This window comes from Rhodamnia argentea, chromosome 4 (genome assembly GCF_020921035.1).
Source record: "Rhodamnia argentea isolate NSW1041297 chromosome 4, ASM2092103v1, whole genome shotgun sequence".
In the NCBI taxonomy this organism is placed as follows: Eukaryota; Viridiplantae; Streptophyta; class Magnoliopsida; order Myrtales; family Myrtaceae; genus Rhodamnia; species Rhodamnia argentea.
Window position 1 is genome coordinate 11,087,840 of NC_063153.1, and position 18,105 is coordinate 11,105,944.

General features: G+C 43.1%; 4 protein-coding genes across 10 annotated transcripts; 2 read left to right on the forward strand and 2 right to left on the reverse strand.

Moving 5' to 3' along the window:
• The first annotated feature begins 4,344 nt into the window (after positions 1-4,344).
• On the forward strand, positions 4,345-7,333 carry LOC115756757 (calcineurin B-like protein 10). Its single transcript, XM_048277419.1, has 10 exons — positions 4,345-4,386; positions 4,586-4,760; positions 5,018-5,100; positions 5,372-5,431; positions 6,135-6,243; positions 6,326-6,378; positions 6,458-6,538; positions 6,776-6,888; positions 6,996-7,090; positions 7,165-7,333. The coding sequence occupies exons 1-9, from the start codon at positions 4,357-4,359 to the stop codon at positions 7,048-7,050; spliced, it is 759 nt and encodes a 252-aa protein (XP_048133376.1). The 5' UTR covers positions 4,345-4,356; the 3' UTR covers positions 7,051-7,090; positions 7,165-7,333.
• A 1,306-nt stretch (positions 7,334-8,639) lies between these two features.
• On the forward strand, positions 8,640-11,026 carry LOC115756756. 2 transcript variants are annotated; one of them, XM_030696652.2, is made up of 6 exons: positions 8,640-8,872; positions 9,400-9,470; positions 9,576-9,640; positions 9,741-10,235; positions 10,327-10,417; positions 10,717-11,026. In XM_030696652.2, exons 1-6 carry the CDS (start codon positions 8,731-8,733, stop codon positions 10,801-10,803), a joined length of 951 nt encoding a protein of 316 aa, XP_030552512.1. In that variant the 5' UTR covers positions 8,640-8,730; the 3' UTR covers positions 10,804-11,026. The 2 variants fall into 2 exon arrangements, with proteins under 2 accessions (XP_030552512.1, XP_048133375.1); XM_048277418.1 differs by lacking the exon at positions 8,640-8,872 and adding an exon at positions 8,930-9,039 and having other exon boundaries at positions 9,393-9,470.
• A 468-nt stretch (positions 11,027-11,494) lies between these two features.
• On the reverse strand, positions 11,495-14,423 carry LOC115756791 (protein REVERSION-TO-ETHYLENE SENSITIVITY1). Of its 5 annotated transcripts, none has more exons than XM_048277421.1 (3): positions 13,980-14,423; positions 12,302-12,672; positions 11,495-12,131 (listed from the first exon to the last, which is right to left on the reverse strand). In XM_048277421.1, the coding sequence occupies exons 2-3, from the start codon at positions 12,614-12,616 to the stop codon at positions 11,709-11,711; spliced, it is 738 nt and encodes a 245-aa protein (XP_048133378.1). In that variant the 5' UTR covers positions 12,617-12,672; positions 13,980-14,423; the 3' UTR covers positions 11,495-11,708. The 5 variants fall into 5 exon arrangements, with proteins under 5 accessions (XP_048133378.1, XP_030552565.1, XP_030552567.1 ...); XM_030696705.2 differs by having other exon boundaries at positions 12,302-12,701; XM_030696707.2 differs by having other exon boundaries at positions 12,302-12,728.
• Positions 14,424-14,964: 541 nt separating this feature from the next.
• On the reverse strand, positions 14,965-17,500 carry LOC115756794 (uncharacterized protein ycf36). 2 transcript variants are annotated; one of them, XM_048278208.1, is made up of 4 exons: positions 16,863-17,500; positions 16,478-16,506; positions 15,707-15,763; positions 14,965-15,377 (listed from the first exon to the last, which is right to left on the reverse strand). In XM_048278208.1, exons 1-4 carry the CDS (start codon positions 17,371-17,373, stop codon positions 15,156-15,158), a joined length of 819 nt encoding a protein of 272 aa, XP_048134165.1. In that variant the 5' UTR covers positions 17,374-17,500; the 3' UTR covers positions 14,965-15,155. The 2 variants fall into 2 exon arrangements, with proteins under 2 accessions (XP_048134165.1, XP_048134166.1); XM_048278209.1 differs by lacking the exon at positions 14,965-15,377 and adding an exon at positions 15,419-15,622.
• Positions 17,501-18,105: the final 605 nt, after the last annotated feature.

Consider the following 18,105-nt stretch of genomic DNA (forward strand, 5'->3'; position numbering starts at 1 on the left):
CCAGAAAATAATGCATCAACCCAAGATCAGTCATGTCAAATTCCTCCATCATAGACTTCTTAATGTGTCAATCATGACACTATCATTCCCCGTGAAGATAGGATCATTCACGTATAAACACACTAGAAGCAATTTTCCACCATGACCAATCTTGATAAATAGAGTATGTTCATAGGGACATTTTGTAAATCCATCCTTCAAAAAATAAGCATCAATCCTACTGTACCAAGCTCTTGGAGCTTGCTTCAACCCATATAAAGCCTTTTTCAACTTATAGACTTTATGTTCATTACCCGGTTTGACATATCCAGAAGGTTGATGAACAAATTCCTGTTCTTGAAGATCACCATGTAAGAAAACCGACTTCACATCTAATTGGTAAATGGGCCATCAATTTTGTGCTGCTAGCGCAATCGCTAATCGGATTGTATCGAGTCTCACATTCGGCGCAAACACCTCTTTGTAATACACTCCAAATTTATGCTTGTAACCTTTTGCCACCAAGCGCGCCTTGTACTTTTCAATCTCGCCATTCTTGTTCATTTTCGTCTTGTATACCCACTTGACTCCGATTGTCTTTTGCCCTTCGAGAAGATCTATCAATTCCCACGTACCATTCTTCTCAATTACTTTGATCTCTGCATCCATTGTAGCTCTCCAGTTTTTATTTTGTATTGCTTCATCAAAAGTAGTTGGGTCACTATCTGCAAACAAAGCAAAATGGATCAGTGGGTCTTCGATTTGCTCAACTCCCGACACTTCATAATCTTCCATCCATGCTGGCCTTCGTCGGATGCGTTATGGTCGTTCTTCGGATGCCGTAGCAACCGCCGAATTTTTAGTATTTTCTGTGGTGACTTCACTTGTAGAGGGCTACTTTTCCAGCTCAGTATCATCTTCAAAGTTTGCTGGAATTGGTTCACCACCATTCTTCTCGCTCCATGACCAGAATTTCTCTTCATCAAAGATCACATCATGGCTGATAGTAATTTTCTTGGTTATGGGATCGTAAAGTTTGTAGGCTTTTGAATGATCACTAATGCCAATAAAAATACATTTTTCTGCTTTATCTTCTAGCTTCTTCCTCTTCTGGTCGGGAACATGGGCATATGAAATGCACCCAAAAATTCTGAAGTAATCAACTGCGGGTCTTCTCCTGCTCCAAGCTTCTTCTGGTGTCTTATTTAAAACAGCAAGAGTGGGACTTCTATTTACAAGATGAACACTCCAATTAATCGCCTTCGGCCGGAAGCTTTTTGGAACTCCACTTGACGTTAAGAGGCTTCGCACCATATTCAGAATAGAGCGGTTCTTCCGTTCACGGACACCATTTTGTTGTGGTGAATAAGCTGTAGTGAGTTATCTTTTAATCCCATGCTTCACAGAAAAATTTGCGAACGCAATTGAAATATATTCGCCACCACGATTTGTACGGAGAACTTTGATTGGATTTCTACTCTCTTTTTCAACAAGAGTTTTGAAGCTCTTGAAGGCTTCAAAGGCTTCAAATTTTTCTTGCAAAAAGTAAGCTCAAACCTTTCGACTGAAATTGTCAATGAAGGTAATGATATATCGTTTACCTCCATTGGAAATTGGGGGAATTGGTTTGCAAATATCTGAATGGACAAGTTTGAGCTGCTTCTTGGCTCTCAAAGCTTTGCCTTTTGGAAAATGATCTCGGTGTTGTTTGCTAACAACACACTCTTCACATATTTTGGACTGCGCCGTGATTGGGGGAAGTCCCTCCACCATCTTCTTTTGATGTAACAAGTCCACAACCCACCAAAGTTGAGGTGTCCATATTCGACATGCCATAACCATGCTATATCCTTCAATCTTCCAGAGAAACATGAGTGAGAGTTGTCATGAAGATGCAGCGGGAACGTCCAATTAGCAATCATATTAACTTGAGCAATCAAATGTTGTTTCTTATCATGGATTCTGCAAACACCTCCTTTGAGTGTAATTTCATATCCCTTCTCTTGCAACTGTCCAACACTTAGGAGGTTGGTCTTTAACTCGAGAACATAAAACACCTCTTTGATGATCTAAACCGAGGTTCCTTTAGGAACAATTGCAACTGTCCCTTTATCCTTGATTGACACATTTGAGTCGTCTCCAAATTTGACCGAGGTGCGGAACGACTCATCTAATGCAGAGAATGCCTTCTTGTCTCCACACATATGGTTGCTGCAGCCGGTGTCAATATACCGCACGTTCGATGAAATTTTCTCCGTTTCTTGAACACTATTAGGAGAGACACCGCTTCTTCTTTTTCTTCCGCAAAATTAATCCTTTCCATGCTTGTGTATTTAAATTGGTACGACATTCATATTTGTAATGTCCATACCTATAGCATCTAAAACACTTTACTCTAGATTTGTCTATTGACCTTGGTTTGAAGACAGTTAAGTGCTGACCTCTACGCCCTCATCCTCCACCTTAAGCATCATGAGAAAAATGACCATTAGGTTTTGATTGAAACTGCGACGTTCATTGGTTCCCTTTGCTCTACCTCCGCCCCGATTCGTTCTTGTTGGTGACGAAAAGTGATCTGCAGTTGCCTTCAACGCCTTCTCTTCCGGTTCTTGTTGAAGAAAATTTTGTTCGTGAACCAACAACGATCCTTGCAGTTCATCAATTGAGAGTTCTTTAATGTCCTTGGCTTCTTGTATGGAACAGACAACAAAGTTAAACTTTGGTGTCGGAGATCGAAGAATCTTCTTAATGATGGTGACATCCTTCGTCTTATTGCCATGAATCCGCATCTTATTGACAATTGCCATTGTTCGAGAGAAGAAATCGGTGATCGACTCTCCCGACTTCATTCTTAGTAACTCGAATCCTCCATGAAGCATGTGAAGTTGCTGCCTTTTTGCTCTTGCGGTACCTTGATATTTTTTCTTCATGGAATCCCATATGTGCTTGGAGGTATCCTTGCAGAGAATTGTCTCCAAGATAGATCCGTCAATGGCCCGAAAAAGGTAATTTTTGGCCTTGAGATCTTTCAATCTTGTTGCTTCCAGAGGAGTCCATTGTGTTGCTGTCAATGTAGCTCCTTCTTACGGTTTGGCAACTCCAGAGATAACAACATCCCAATATTCCTTGGATTTCGGGAAGTTCTCTATTAGCATGCTCCAATGATCATAATGACCATCAAAGCGTTGAATTGCTGGTTGGACAAAGGTTTCTGAAGCCGTCACCGCTGCTGTTGGATACCAAGAAAAAATCATTCCTCACGTGTTTTCAAATCAAGCTCACTTTTTGGTTCTTGCCTTTCACTCTCACTTTATCCTCTCGTGTTTTAACTCACTTTTCCTTCTTTAATGGCTATGATACCTTTGTTACATAAAAAGTGCAGAAGCTAGTTGTGCTTTGCAAGCACTAAAAAACACATAAAAGAGAGTCAGAGAGAAGAGAGTGCACACCCTTGAAAAATGCTTACTGCCTTAATGCACACTCATTGAATAACAACTTAGCCTTTTAAATATGCCATACACCAATAGAAAATCTCGGAAAAATAGCCACAACAATTGACCCATTACGCCGAACTATCTACCCACTATCCCGAACGTGTGTGCGGTAGAGGTGTCAAACGGGTGGGTCGGGTTGGGTTTGGGTTGGATTGAATATGGTCTAACCCATATTGACCCATATAACCTGTTTTGATCCATTTTTATACAATACAAATTTTATGACCCATACTCGACCCATATCCGACCTGTATTTCTTAAGCGTTTCCTTTTTTCTTTTCCTCCTCCCTCTACGATTCCTCCTCCCTCCTCCGTCCGAGGCTGGCGACCTCACGAACACCCGATCCAAGCTAGCATGAGCTCGCCCGAGGCCGGCGAACTCGTGGTTCGCTAGACCCCCGCGACCTTGAGCTCGCCCGAGGCCGGATCCCGACGAGCTAGACGCTTGCGGGTGGGTGTCGCGGCGGAAGTAGTCTCCATCGAGTGATCTTCCTCTGTGTTCGATTCTTGCGAACTCGGTGAAGAGGAAGGAAACAGAGATGAAGATTCCAATGGCTTCCAAAGCGTGGCGTTTGCCTTTTTCCGAGTGACGTGGAGTTGAAAAAATGGGTAAAAAAGATAATCCATATTTTAACCTGTTTTTTGGACTTCAGTTTTTTCAACCCATTTTAACTCATTTAAAAAAAAAAAAAATGAGTTACCCATATAGAGTGGGATCTTCTTAAAATGAGTCGGAAAATGGGCATATGACCCACGTTACCGGCTCTAGCGTGCAGCAACAAACATGCTGCGGCATATTCCTATAACCTAGGACAACCAACTAAGTTTTATTGAAAAACAAACAAATACTTGGACTAATTCAACAGATTCTCCACAGTCGCCAATGGAGGCCGGAACCGCCAACGATTCATCGGTACGTCACCAAACTCGCGCTCTGGGAACTTCAATTGGAGCTCGATTCCGCGGTGCCGATTCGGAAAGAACCTGGAAACGGCTTCGTTTCTTGCTTCGCGTTTTCCCGTCTCCTGCGGAATCGGCGATGTCGGTTTTGGTCGGTGAACGTGTGCTTCTTACGAGCACAGGTTGATCTTCGTGGTTTTTTTTTTTTGCAGAGATCGAGCTCTCTGACGATCGGCGAGCGGATCTGTGCCGCTTTCATACCTCTTCTGTCGGTAGTCGAGATTCTCGCTTTCGCCCTTGGCAGTTGCTGCGAGAACCGGCCGGAGCACAAGAAGCGTCGCCGCTACCGGTTCGGCGACGTCAATCGCCTCGCCAGTGAGACGAGATGTGAGTGCTTTTATGCCTCTTCATTCTGATAAATGGAGACTGCTGTTAGAGCATGCAGGGGCACAGAGTAATCAGTTGATTTTGCTGTAAATTCGAATTTTGTGTTGAACAATCCTGAAAAATGGGAGCCGGCTATGTTTTTAGGCTTCGTGATTTCTCAAGATTGCGATGCATTTGGTTGGTTTGGGCGCTTGTGGCGTTTTTGTTTAGGAGAGGATCTTCACTTTTGTTTTCCGGTTTGACTTGGTGGTTTGCAGTTACGAGGAATGAAGTTGAAGCGCTGTACGAGCTGTTCAAGAAATTGAGCAGTTCAATTATTGACGATGGCCTAATCCACAAGGTAGTTTTGAACTGAATCCAAATAACGTAGCAGTGGTTGATGGTAATTTCCTCTGTTACATGGTTGGTATTTCCTTTTATGTGTCAATAGCTGGTGATTCTTCTTGGTACTTGCTAAGGTAGATGGTGGGATGTATGCTCATTTTCACCTAGTATGTTGTGTCAAATACCAATCGAAATGTTGTGAGAAACTGGCTGAGCTTTCCAGCTATTATGTAGCTGGTGACGGGATCTAGTCTTGCCTTTGTCACTTAATGACTGTCTCCGTGCAGGAAGAGCTTCAATTGGCGCTACTCCACACTCCTGCGGGAGAGAATCTTTTCCTAGATCGGGTAATGCATCTCCTTTATCTGTGCGGTGCTCCTTAGAATTTTTCACAGAAGATGGGTCAATTGACTTCTTCACGGATCATGGCAATGGAAGGACATCTGGTTGATAATCTGATAGCGTTTATAGGTCCGTACTTTGGGGGACAGAGCATAATACACATTGATTACAGGAGGAAAATTTTTCCCTTGTTCCATTTCATCTCTGAGATCTGCACGTCTTATTAAATTTGGACAGGTAAATTAAGGGCATGCCTTTGTTGCTCCAGATGGTCTTTTGCTGTGTGATCTGAAAATCCTTTAAGTAACAATGTGGGTGGACCGTCACTTGTTTTGGCCAAATAATTATTTGATGCCTCCCTGGTGTTTTATTCTTTTCCAAAAGTCAGAAGAGCCATTTGATAGAACAATATAACGCTGCCGACTCCTTTGTGAAGATACTTATGCAAATCGTTTCTTCATGTTCTTGCGGATATGTAACCGATTAGCATATAGAAAATGCCGTGTGTCTATGAGACGTCTTGCATTATCTTCAGACTCAGCACCTCTCTCTCTCTCTCTCTCTCTCTCTCTCATGTACTTGGTTTCCAAGGGAGCCCATGCTTCTCTTTGTTTTAGATTTGTGGTGGAACTGCAGTTGGATGGTTTCGTTTGCAAATGGTTTCATAATAATTAGATGGTGAGTTCAATTTTATGCTGTTGCGTTTAGGTTTTTGATCTATTCGATGAGAAGAAAAATGGCGTCATAGAATTTGAAGAATTTGTCCATGCTCTCAGTGTCTTCCATCCCGATGCCCCTGTAGAAGAGAAAATGAGCTGTAAGGGCTTGAAAATTGTTTGCCAAATCAAGTCAGTGCAGGTGGGGTGTTATTTTTCTGATGAATGGTCCTTTTATTGCAGTTGCATTCAGGCTGTATGATCTACGGCAAACTGGGTTCATTGAGCGGGAGGAAGTGAGGTTTCTGTGCAAATTATCAAATTTTGATGTTAAGAGAATCCACTAGAACGCTCACTAGCTTATGCGAATGTCAGGTTAGGCAAATGGTTCTTGCCATTTTGATGGAATCTGACATGAGACTATCTGATGAACTTCTTGAAGCTATACTTGATCGAGTAAGTGCAGGGTCTAAAAATTTGTTCCCTCTTTTGTGTGGTATAATTCTTGGAGCAATATTAGGTACAGTAAAATTAGTCTACAAAGTTGGTGTACCAAGTGACGTGATAGAGCAAGGGTGGACATTTAAACAAGTGGGTCATCTTCAACAGTCAATAACAAGATACCATATCACTTGGTATACCATATCATAAAATCATTTCTCTATTTATTATGGGTGTTCATGCCCTATGCAGACATTTGCAGATGCAGACACGGACAAGGATGGTAAGATCAATAAGGAAGAGTGGAAAGACTTTGTTCTTCGAAACCCTTCTCTGTTGAAAAATATGACTCTTCCTTATCTGAAGTATGCAATCCCTTACTTTTAATCTGTCCGAGCTCATTCTATCTCTTCCATTTTAATCGTTCTGGAAGCACTTACTCTGGAATTTACCATGTTTGTATGTCTTCCAGGGACATCACCACTGTATTTCCAAGTTTTATTTTCAACACTGAGGTCGAAGAGTAAGGTGTTTACTGCACATTATCTCGATGTTTGACCATTTCAACGGGATAGAGCCGCGATGAGAGTCTCATTTCACACTAGGCTTGAGAAGAACTCTTGTCAGGCTGACCTTTTCTGCAGAGTTTGCTGGAGACCTAGGGACCTATGTACCAGAGTTCGATGTGAAGCAGGCTGTGATGGCCACTTAAGAAAGGCAGTTGCTGACGAATGGCTGACTTCTTGGGCGCATCTTTTTCCATTTTCTTACCTTGTCCAGATGATTGGCAGACAGATTGGGGGCTCGGCAGCGCTTGCAAATTGGAGGTTTCCGAATGTAAAGACTACTATGACATTTGGAGGTGGACCGACAAATGTAGCTTCTACTTACATTTCCAGAAGCGAAGTAAAGATTATTGTTGCATGTTTTGTTAGTCGCAATCAAGAAGAGACTTCTGGGAGGGGCGGTAGCGAAGGTGGTCTTTGTGCGCTGCAGAGTGATTTTTCTTTTTGAGTCTATTGAAGAGAAAATTAGGACTCTGGAGAGATCACATTCTTACTTGTGTTGTACATGGCTGTTTACTAGACAGGCATGCTTTTTGTATCTCACTTTGGAGAGTAGGTTGGTATTGTCGTGCGGGTTTTGTTAACAAGAACTAGAAACACTTGTTTAGTATGATTTATTTAGACTAAGTGTTCGAAACATTCGTACAATACGAATACAATTAATGCACGTGCAACGACCTAGTCCGATGCTGGAGAGTGGCAGTTCCTAGCACTGGTAGGCTTATAGGATAGCGAAGAGACAATGAATGAATTATAATTATACGTTGAATAAGGGGAGAGCATCCTTGGATTATATACGTGAAACTAGAATGATATTAGGTGAGAGCTAGAATGGATGGTTTCTTGACAAAATGTTTATTTGTATGTCTAAGGTCCGGCTAAAACAAACACTACATTGAATGAGTTATTGTAGGAAATATCATGACATTGATCAATGACAATTACAGACAAGAACACCCGCACAAAGAAAGGACCACCCTTTCTGGCGATCGGTTTTACACTGGACGAGGATGGTCGAGTGCCGAGGTAGAAGGGGTCGCCCTCGTAGAATTGCTGTTGCAGGTCTTTTCTGTAGCTCATCTGCAGGCGGTTATTGTAGCTCACCCGGATGAGCCGTTGGGAGCGCATAATAAAAATCAATACGTTCCACTGGAGTTATGGGTCAACCGAGATATATTTATTACTTTACGACAAATCAGTTCTTCGATGTGAGACTAATATAACATAAGCCACGCATGCACTTCAACATAAAATTTTAACCGTAAGTCTTCGGTCCACCCTTGGTTTTTTTTTCCATCGACCGGTCCATCCTTGTTTACATTTAGGGGACTTGGCACTTTTTCCTTTATTCCAAGAGCCAGTACGTTGTCCAATAATGTTCGGTCTATATATAATTGATCAGTCTCATAAATAAATTCATAATACCAGATCATAGGGTAAAAAATTTATCAATAGCTTAAGATGAGATTTTAGCTCCTCCGTCAATTCAAAGGTTTCCGCAACATGGTTGAAACAAAAAGGAAAACGGAAACGACAACGTCTTCAAGCTCCCGCATGTGTTCCATTCCAGCATCAACCTCACGCCAAGTCCCTGCCAGATACTGATCAAATCTCTCTCTCTCTCTCTTCTCTGACGCTGCAATGGCGGACAAGCCGAGCCGAGCTCTGGTGGTGTACGGGGACGGTCTTGCTCCTTCCGTCCATGCATCGCACGCCCATCTTCACTCTCTCGCCTCCAAAGCTTGCTGCGGCTTCTTGAGCCTCCCCAATTCGCCTCCCTCAGGTCCCCCCCCTCTCTCTCTCTCTCGCTTCCTCAAATCTCTTCTATGGTTGCTCGATCGAAACGTTATCTCCTCGCAATTCTTCGACGACGAAAGATTGGGACACGCTCGAAGCCCGCGCGTCGTCGCTTGGTTGGAGATGATGGTGTTCTTTCATGCCGCGGTGAAGGTTGAATTTTTCGTAATCTGGGTCTGCTGTTTGGCTAGTTTTGTGCATGGGGTGGATTGATTTATAGCTGGAAGTCGCTCTTGAGAGCGATCGCTCTGGTACCAGCTCTGGTACCACCTGTGCGTGTCTTTGTAGCTTAGACGATGACTCTCAGGTATTAAGTCAGTGACGAATCACTTCCCTTCTCAGACATTCGAGGCGGAGAGAGAAAACTGTGCGATTCTTTTCCCCGTTTTATTGGTTCTTAAAATCCTACCGATTCTGTTCAACCACTCTGCCAAATTTTCTTTCTTTTCTTTTAAGTTCCACTGGTTTACCGCAGTGATGATTACTGCAATTTTACATGGATTTAGATTGCAGAAAGCGAGGATGACAGAGTTGTTAGAGAATTCGCCATTCTTCTGGATGCATTTGACGCTTCTGTTCAGAAGGTAATGTTAACATCACTTTGAGGTTAGCGCGTTAATTTCGGTGAATATTGGGAGGGCAGTTTTTCTGACGATCGCGATGGCATTGTTTTCCATTGAACTTTTCAGGGCAAGGAAAGCACTTTTGATTCAGGGAGTCAGGGGACAGCATTGATCCCAACAGTCTCAGAAAGGCAATATTGATGCTCCTTTTTCCCACTGATTCTACTGTTGACAGTATGCATCTACTAATGTTGTAGAGGTGACCATGAGCTGTAGCTTTCCTGATTTCAGATTTATGGGGATGAAGGCTTCTATAGTGACAAGCAATCCGAGTTTGAGATCTTTCGGCAACAAGCTCGGTATCAATGTTCTGCAATTCGAGGAACTGATAGACGAAAAGCACTCTGTTGCCGAAGGACCCATAGATGGTGTCTCGTGCGGATTGCTGAAGTTGCTTGGCTTCCAAGAAGGGAAGTTGATGGAGACGGGCTATTTTGATCTCGTATTTGTGCATATTGGAGCTGGGGAGGCAGATAAGGTTATTAACTATGGCATAGAGTCTGTGAATGCTTTGGTCGGGAGTTTAATGCGTGTTGCTCAACCTGGATCCGAAATTGGTTCCCGCCTGCACTTGTCCCTTGTAATGAGCTATGGAGACGTCTCGAAATTTGATTGCTCCCATTTATCGACCTTGGTGTCTAAAGACAACGTGGACTCTCATCTGTTGAGACTATTCCCTCGTCAGAGTTATACTATGAGAGGAGAGAAACCGAGGGAGGATGTCAGGTATCTGCAATTTCATTGGTCCCATCGTGGCAGCAGTACATGGTGTAGCCATTATGACACTCCATTTCTAACCCTAAATTTTGATCAACAGGCACCATTGCCCCATGCTAATTGCTCAATGGCAGGATGCTGTGACCCGCAGAGATATGGCTGAGGCATTCTCATTTAAGGAATTTAAGGAGGTAACAATCAAGAACTCGATGTAGTAGTCTTTCTGATTCAATCATGTCATGGAGGTTATGCTGGTGTTCCTGCTCCAAGAATGTTTGGTTTTAAAAGAACCTGAAGGCTAAAGATGATGAGACAGAGGCAGAAAACAATTTGTGAAAAAAATCGCATGCATTTTTTTCGGTCCAAACGTCAAATTGTATCTCATTTGATGGATTTTATCCTCAAATTTGCTTTGGGTACCACCATTTTCCAGATGTTGAACCGTTGCTCAAATTTACTGATGTCTCTAGTTGATTCCTGTTCTGTGCAGCATGGCGGCAATTTGGTAATACCTGCAGACAGGTTCCTGCACGAGATTGCATTTAAGCTTTGGAAGGCTCCTAAATATGGGGCATGAAACTTTGATCATCTGGAAACTCCATTTTTATGGGATGGAACTTCGACATCTAGATGTACGCCAGAAGACGAGGACGAAACTCTCCTTTTGACTTTTTTCCCCCCCTTCCAATTTCAGTCTATTTGTTCTTAGACTTCTCCTTCCCAGGTAATGGAAATGGGGAAGTTTTCTGAATGTCGAGATGTCATTGCCAAAAAAGAAGATGTTCTTCAATGTGACCTGCGATATGTCTCTGTGCAACCATGTTGTTTGATTTTAACTCAATGGCCACGACTGGATTTAGGAGGGAGCTCTGAGTAAGAATCCTTTTTAAGGAGCGATTGACACTCTGGGTCTTCGAAGTCTCGGGGACCTGATATGTTAAGGATTTTGCATGCAATGCGAAGAGCAAACACAACGAGCCTGCTAGGTTGATGGTTCAACTTTCACCTTTGCGATCGCGCGGGCTCTTGTAGCGAGATAAGATGAATAAAAAAAATGCGGTAATGATGGTCGGAACGATTGTGAGTCCAAGCCGTTAGCTTTGCATATTCCTGTGCAATGTGTTTCCACTTTGCTGGCTGCGTACTGTGTCATCCAGGATTTTTAACAAGAAGCAGTCCTTCACATTTTCAAGGCGCTCTTCTTTCTGAATCTTAGCTGCTATTCAAAGCCAAGGCCATCATGTTGCTTCAGTAAGACTCGAGGGTAATTTCCCAACAAAAATGGTAAACCTTTGCTTTAGCTTTAAAAATCAAACTATACAGTAGTTCCAGTTCTTCACAAGGCCTCAGAAACTGACATCAATGAATACAACCAGGAAGAACCATCCACTACATGATCCTTTACGGTGGACATTAGAAACTTATTCTGAATTCTCTACATATTTTCTTCCCTCTATAAAGCAAGGTCAATTATAGATTATATTAACAGTCTATCAAACACTTGAGCCAATAGTTACCCAACAAAAACCACCCAACAAGGAGCATAGAGAACGAGAACAGACCAATTATGAATGGCCATCCGACCAGCAATAAACCCAAACAAAGCACCGACACGAAAGGTAGGAACGCTCTCAGGATCGACATTACACTGACCCATTGGCCCTTAAACAGCACCAGCATTGCTGCATTTATCATGTTCCATTCCATTGATCCACCATAGCAGAGACGGTTCAAACAGTTAGCGACAAATGAGTGGCAGTTGCAGGTGAATATGTTGTAGGTTTTGTGCTCGAAGTGGCGCATACTCGATCGCAAGGCGTCGTCCCAAGTAACTGCAGCCCCATATTCTCCGTGCTTGAAGCCGTACTTACATGTATGTTCAGCTAGATTCGCTGGAAAGCAACACTGTTTTAAGATTTAAAGTTGACAGCATGAGGTTAATATACTTTTGGACTACTGATAAATGAGAATAACATAGGCTTATCTCCAAACTTTGAAAATGGTGCTAGTTCTGACTTTATTCATACACAATATGGTCACTTGTAGTTTTGTTGAAGTACTGAATGAAAGTATACCTGTTTTCTCTCAAGTTGGAGGTACCTTGCCACTGCGCCAAATGCAAAGTTATCAACATTCACAAAATTGGAACCAGAAAAGTCTAATATAACTCCATCTTCCCGACAAATCCCTATATGTCCGATGAAAGGAGCCAACCATGAGACTACCGGTAGTGGCGTCCAAACTAAACAGCATGGAAATTTGTCCTTTGTAGGATCAATTTCATCCAATGGCCAGAGCTCATGCTGAATCCCGGGTGTCAAAGCCATATGCTCCATATCATAATCGGCTTGGAGCTCCAAGGTTGTAGAATATATCCCGTGTGGCACCATACTGAACAATCCCTTTGTCAAAAAACAGCACCAGGCACGATGAACTTGCACATAGCCTGTAGTATTCCACTCTTATAGAGTCATTCTGGACCACATATAAACCTCATAAAACCTGAAATAGATTGATAGCAACAAAATTGACAAATATATGCATCGCTTTTCCTGCTTGCGTAATTTGTAATAGGAATGAACTGCTAGATATACGTTTTCGGTGTTTAGAAAGATAATCTCGACCAAAGTAAATTTGGAAGATGAGTCTATCCTTGTATAATAGATTGACTTGGGTTTTACGAAGAGAAACGACAGTGAATATTAACATCCCAAACACCTGAGCCAGATTTTTTGCAGAGAAAAGGATCCTGCATACCATCACGATATCATAAGTTGGCCTAGCTAATTTAGTGTCTGTATGCACCAGCTTCTTCGAAAAGATAGCACCTCAGAGATGCAAAGTACGGCTCCAATAAGCATCTTATCAGCTGAGCCTCACTCTGCTGTAGCTCAAGGTTTTTCCAACACAAAAGATGCATAGATCATCACATTAGTTTGATATACTCTGCATAAACAGATTGAGATCCCCAGTTTCTCGTGTTCAGGAAAGCCACTTAACCTCCTCAGACTGAATGACACTGAAGGTTGATTGATGTCTGCTCTGAGTTGAATGGTCATTACAAGTTAATTCTTGGATTAACTACAACCCAACAATAAAAGCATGTAAGATCTCCTCTACTGAAAAGAACAACTAGCTCTTTTCATCTGCCAACTAAGGATGAAATAACCACGAACTAACACAAGTTCTCATTAATGGAAATACCAAGCAACTGGCTCTAATTGGTTTTTCCGACACTAACTACATGAAACCTACCCAGCTTATCTAAAAGGAAACTGCAACTTACAATTCTGTGCAAAGACTCCCCACAGCTTGAGAAATTCTATAATGTGACAACGAATTGAAACGCCTTTCTCTGTTGCAAATGCAGCATTAGACCATTTCTATCCAGCGAATCACACGCTCAGGCCGACAGACCAGGACTCTCTGGCTAAAGAATGAGACACCACAAAAAATGGCTCTAGTTTTCTAGCTGAAAAATTACAAAAACGACCGCCACTCTTCTGTTATGTCCGCATATTCTCCTCACTTCTTGTTCTCTCTCAGATATCGATCAAGCAAAGGAGAGAGTTCAAGAATCAAACTTTAACGTCATTCGTCTCATTTCTCGGCAATCAGATCAAAACCCGGAAAGCCTACGCGCTTTCCATAGCACGTATAGACGGAATTAGGACAAGCCCTCACAGAATGCGATCAAATCAAGAAGCTTCAAAAAAGAACTGCTCACAAGAAATGGCGGCGAGAGCTAATCACCTTTCCGAGACGACGATCGAATCAGAGTCGACAGCGAAGAGCACCCACGCCGTCCGCGACGCAAAAGGCGACGATGAGCTGCTTTTCTCGTCGCAGCCGAAGCCACTCCCCTTGCTGTCAATGGCGACGATGAGGCCGTTCACGTTTTCCCCCCAGGAAGACGTAAAAGAGAACGAGTCCCCCTCCTTGGGATTTCATCGACGACGGACAAGAACCCATTCAAACAATTGCCGAACTTGCCGAATTTCCAACGAAATTCCACAACCAACTGGGGCTAAATTATGGAGGAGGTCTCCCCATATTCAATTCTCAAAACAGGGTACGGACGGAGAGAACTAAGGGAAGGTGCATGAACCGGGGCTCCTTTTGGTAATTTCAGCTTCCCAAAGTGGGCCCCTGTGGCCACACTTTCACAGGCTCCCAGTGCCGGCAATTGGCGGCTGTCGTGTTAATTTAATGCATCGGTCGTGCGCAGGAGGAGAAGGGCGAGGACAAGTACAAGGAATTTGTGGTCGGAATGGAGAAAAGCGACGAGGAGGATGGGCCGAATGGTCTTTTTGCACCGCTCCGGAGAAGCTTCTTGCTTTCCCATGGAAGGAGCCATCGACGAGCGCTGATGTCACGTGAGTCACGTGCTCCGGTTGATGCCCATGATCAGATTTCAAATCATGTCGTGCACGTCAATCTCTAATCATTGGGATGATTTAGTGGGACCGACCCTTGTGGAGCTGGCAGAACATCCCGTAATCGATGCGGGAATGAAAACGAGTCGTGTTCATTTTTGTTTCGTCATCGATAATCTTCCAAGACGGCCATAACTGATGAAAATCTCTTAAACGTGTTGCTAATGTCATGGAAATCACTCGCCGGAGCGCCTTAAATTCCTGATGAAACATCAATGAAGAAGCCCTGTTCACTTGCTGTGAATAACTATCATGCATCAGCTGCATTTTTGCTTTTGGAGTTGTAACATCTCCTCTTTCCTTCGGCTCCATTGTTTCGCTACATTTAGGGATAATACTTGGAGGCAACAGCATATACAGTGTATAAATTCCAGCAGAGCGCCTACAATGTACAGTTCTATGCTAATAGAGACCGTGGTTATGTAGTGCAAGCTTTTCAGCTAACCGCTTATAAGCTAGCGAAAAGAGAAATGGTACTTATCAATCAAACACTTCAGGGAATACCGGGTTCGCCGCAGAACGCGTCCGGTTCAAAGGATCGGGCAGACTCGTCTCTGTAAACTCCCGGTATGGCTCTTTCTCTGCTCGCTTCGAGGCTCTCCTTGTTGGAAACCTTCTGGCCCTCTTCGATGTTGACGAGGAGGAAGGCGCATATGAACAAGCTCACGGCAAGTGTCACGAGAGTGTACTTCAATTTGCTGAGAACGGGCTTCACCTGCGCGATCAAGACATGACAACGCATTCTAAATTAACGGATTGTAAGGTTCGCTTGGTGTTGTTCTTCGATGCGAAAGCAGCTGATCAAATGCATCTCTGGATACGCACAGAACAGAGGATATGAACATATTTGGTCATGCACAGATATCGTAGCACCACATTTGCCCGGCCCCGACAGACTAAGGAGTGTAAGAGATGAGAGTAATCGGAACCATTGCACCGGTGTGTCGCGTGTTTCAAAGACTGATTATCTTTTTTGTCGATCAGAAATTCAAAAATTCGTGAGAAAGACCAGTGAGTTTGCGGCATGACAGTATGAACACTCACCGAAAATGAACCGAGAAGCCTGTCCCGAGCCAAGATTTCTGCTGTTTTCACCCATATCTGTTCAAAAAACAGAAATTTGATCTGAGTCAGTCTTTATGATGGAGAAACAGCTTCATTTGATCCTGATGTACTGTTGAGAAGTCAGGACTTCAACTAGACCGACAATTCAACTCCACGGTGATTGCACTCTCGCCCCAACGATCCAAAACACAATGATCTCTCACAAGAAGCTAATTTGATCGGTTTTGCTATTTACGATGCTAAAGAACTCATTCTTTCGTTCGGCATTCTAATTCAAAATTAGCAGATAGCCACTATCGTGTAATGCACTTCACACTTGAGTCTTGCATTAATACTAATAGGATAAAATCACCGTCTCCAGGAATGGAACCTGATTAAGAACAAGAATGAATCACTCAAACCACTGCGTAAATATTGCCCGTAGCACTACATCTCAGCTAAGCTAAAAAGTTCTACGAACAGAGACTGTTTGATCAGCAAAGAATTCTGTTCCATATCAACTATGCCATACTAATATCCAAGACAAATACCATGTATCACTCACTACTTTATCGACGTCAACATTACAAACTGGTTTTCTTGTCTTGAATGAACATTTGATTTGCACCTTCAGCATCATAAGATTGGAAAATAGGCTAGGAGGCTAAAACATGACTCTGTTCAGGAAATGAAAAGAACAAAATTTCATGCTGGCAATACAGTTTAGTATAATGGTCGACTGTCAACATTACATCGAAATAGCGCGTTTACCTGTCCATCGTACCACCCGGTCTCTTCATCTGAAAGTGTAAATAAGGCAAATAGACCATCAGTTCACCAATTCAATATGCCAATACCACTCTAACCATGCCCGCGCAGGACTGCCAAGAAAGCGCATTCACAAGAAGAAATGGAAACAAGCACAACGAAGGCATTTTGAGCAGCAATGTCGACAAGCAACCAACAGAATCTAACTGTCCTTGCTTGAAGCCACAAAACTTGATTGCAGAAAATTTCCAAGAAACAGGACAATCCTAATTCACAATAAATTTTCCTCTGCCAATTGATAATTCTCCTGATTTTTGTCCTAATTTCATGCCATTAATTTGCCCGCGTGACACAGAGTATAAAGCAGAGAGAACAGAGCAACTTATACATTCAACAGTGGCACTGAGCAAGCGATTCCCAACGTACGCCCAACCAAGATACATCCTCACAACAGCCAAAGTGACCACCACAATCCCACTCGAAACTGCACCCAGGGCCCGCTTCGCTGGCTCCGATTCGGGCAATGGAGCCCCGAGCCACGCAACAGGCAACCCAACCAAGAGTGCGAAAGAAGCACCCATCACGAACAATCTCGAACAATACTCGACGAAATCACCCGCAGCCCAAGAAAAAGGGAAGGAAGTGGAGAGGTCTTGGTATTCATTGATGGGCTGTTGCTCCAATGGAACAGGGCACTCTGTTCCGGAAGGGGTGTTGCTGCCGTTTCTGAAAGAGGAGGAGGGTATTCTCGGAAGGAAGATTTGATTTCGTTGGAGTCTGTGAGAGGGCTTGGAGGTTCTGACGAAGGAGACGACTGCGGTGGGCGTGTTTGTGGAGGGAAAGGACAGGGCTGGTTGATGTGGAGGTTGGCTTGATGGGAGGTGAAGGGTGATGGCCATGGCTCTGTGACTCTTGTCAGATTTGTGCCAGTGTGTCTGTTTTGCCAAGAGCCATGGATTTGGATAAGCTGCTCTGCGCAGATCTGCTCTGCGCAGATATTTTTAGTGTGCTTTGCGTTTTGACTACCGTCCTTGAAAGTCAGTCTGACGGATTTGACATTCATTGGAATTGTGGGTGGTGTTCTTTTGTGATGTGACATAATTAGCATGCTACAATTACCCATCACAGTCACTAGGACAAACAGATAATGAGAAGGAATGTGCAAAAGTTTTGGTTATGCAGAAGATATTCACAAAGGGCGGCGATGATCAAAATCCCTTTTCTGATCTTGTGGAGAGCCCAGGAGAAAAATTGCTGTGAATTTGTTGCCAATTAAAGTCAGCCAACTCATATGTTGTCTGAATTTCACTTTTCTTTTTCTCAACTAAAGTTCGAAAAGTGAACTTCTATTGGGATGGAATTAAAATGACTGAATGTCCAAATAAGGACTATTTAACCATTCACCGGAATCCAAACATATTGCAATAGACCGGAATATCAATTAAAGAATCGAGGGATGCCGGGTACATTAAGACCTTCGGACACAATTTGCATACTATACGATATGGCAATCTGTAAATGATTTATATTTAGGCAATCTTCCCGGTTAAGCGGGCAGATGAAAACAGCTTTTCTTCCCCCAGAACGTGCGGCATCTACAGAACTCATGCTAATAAAATGGATGACATGAA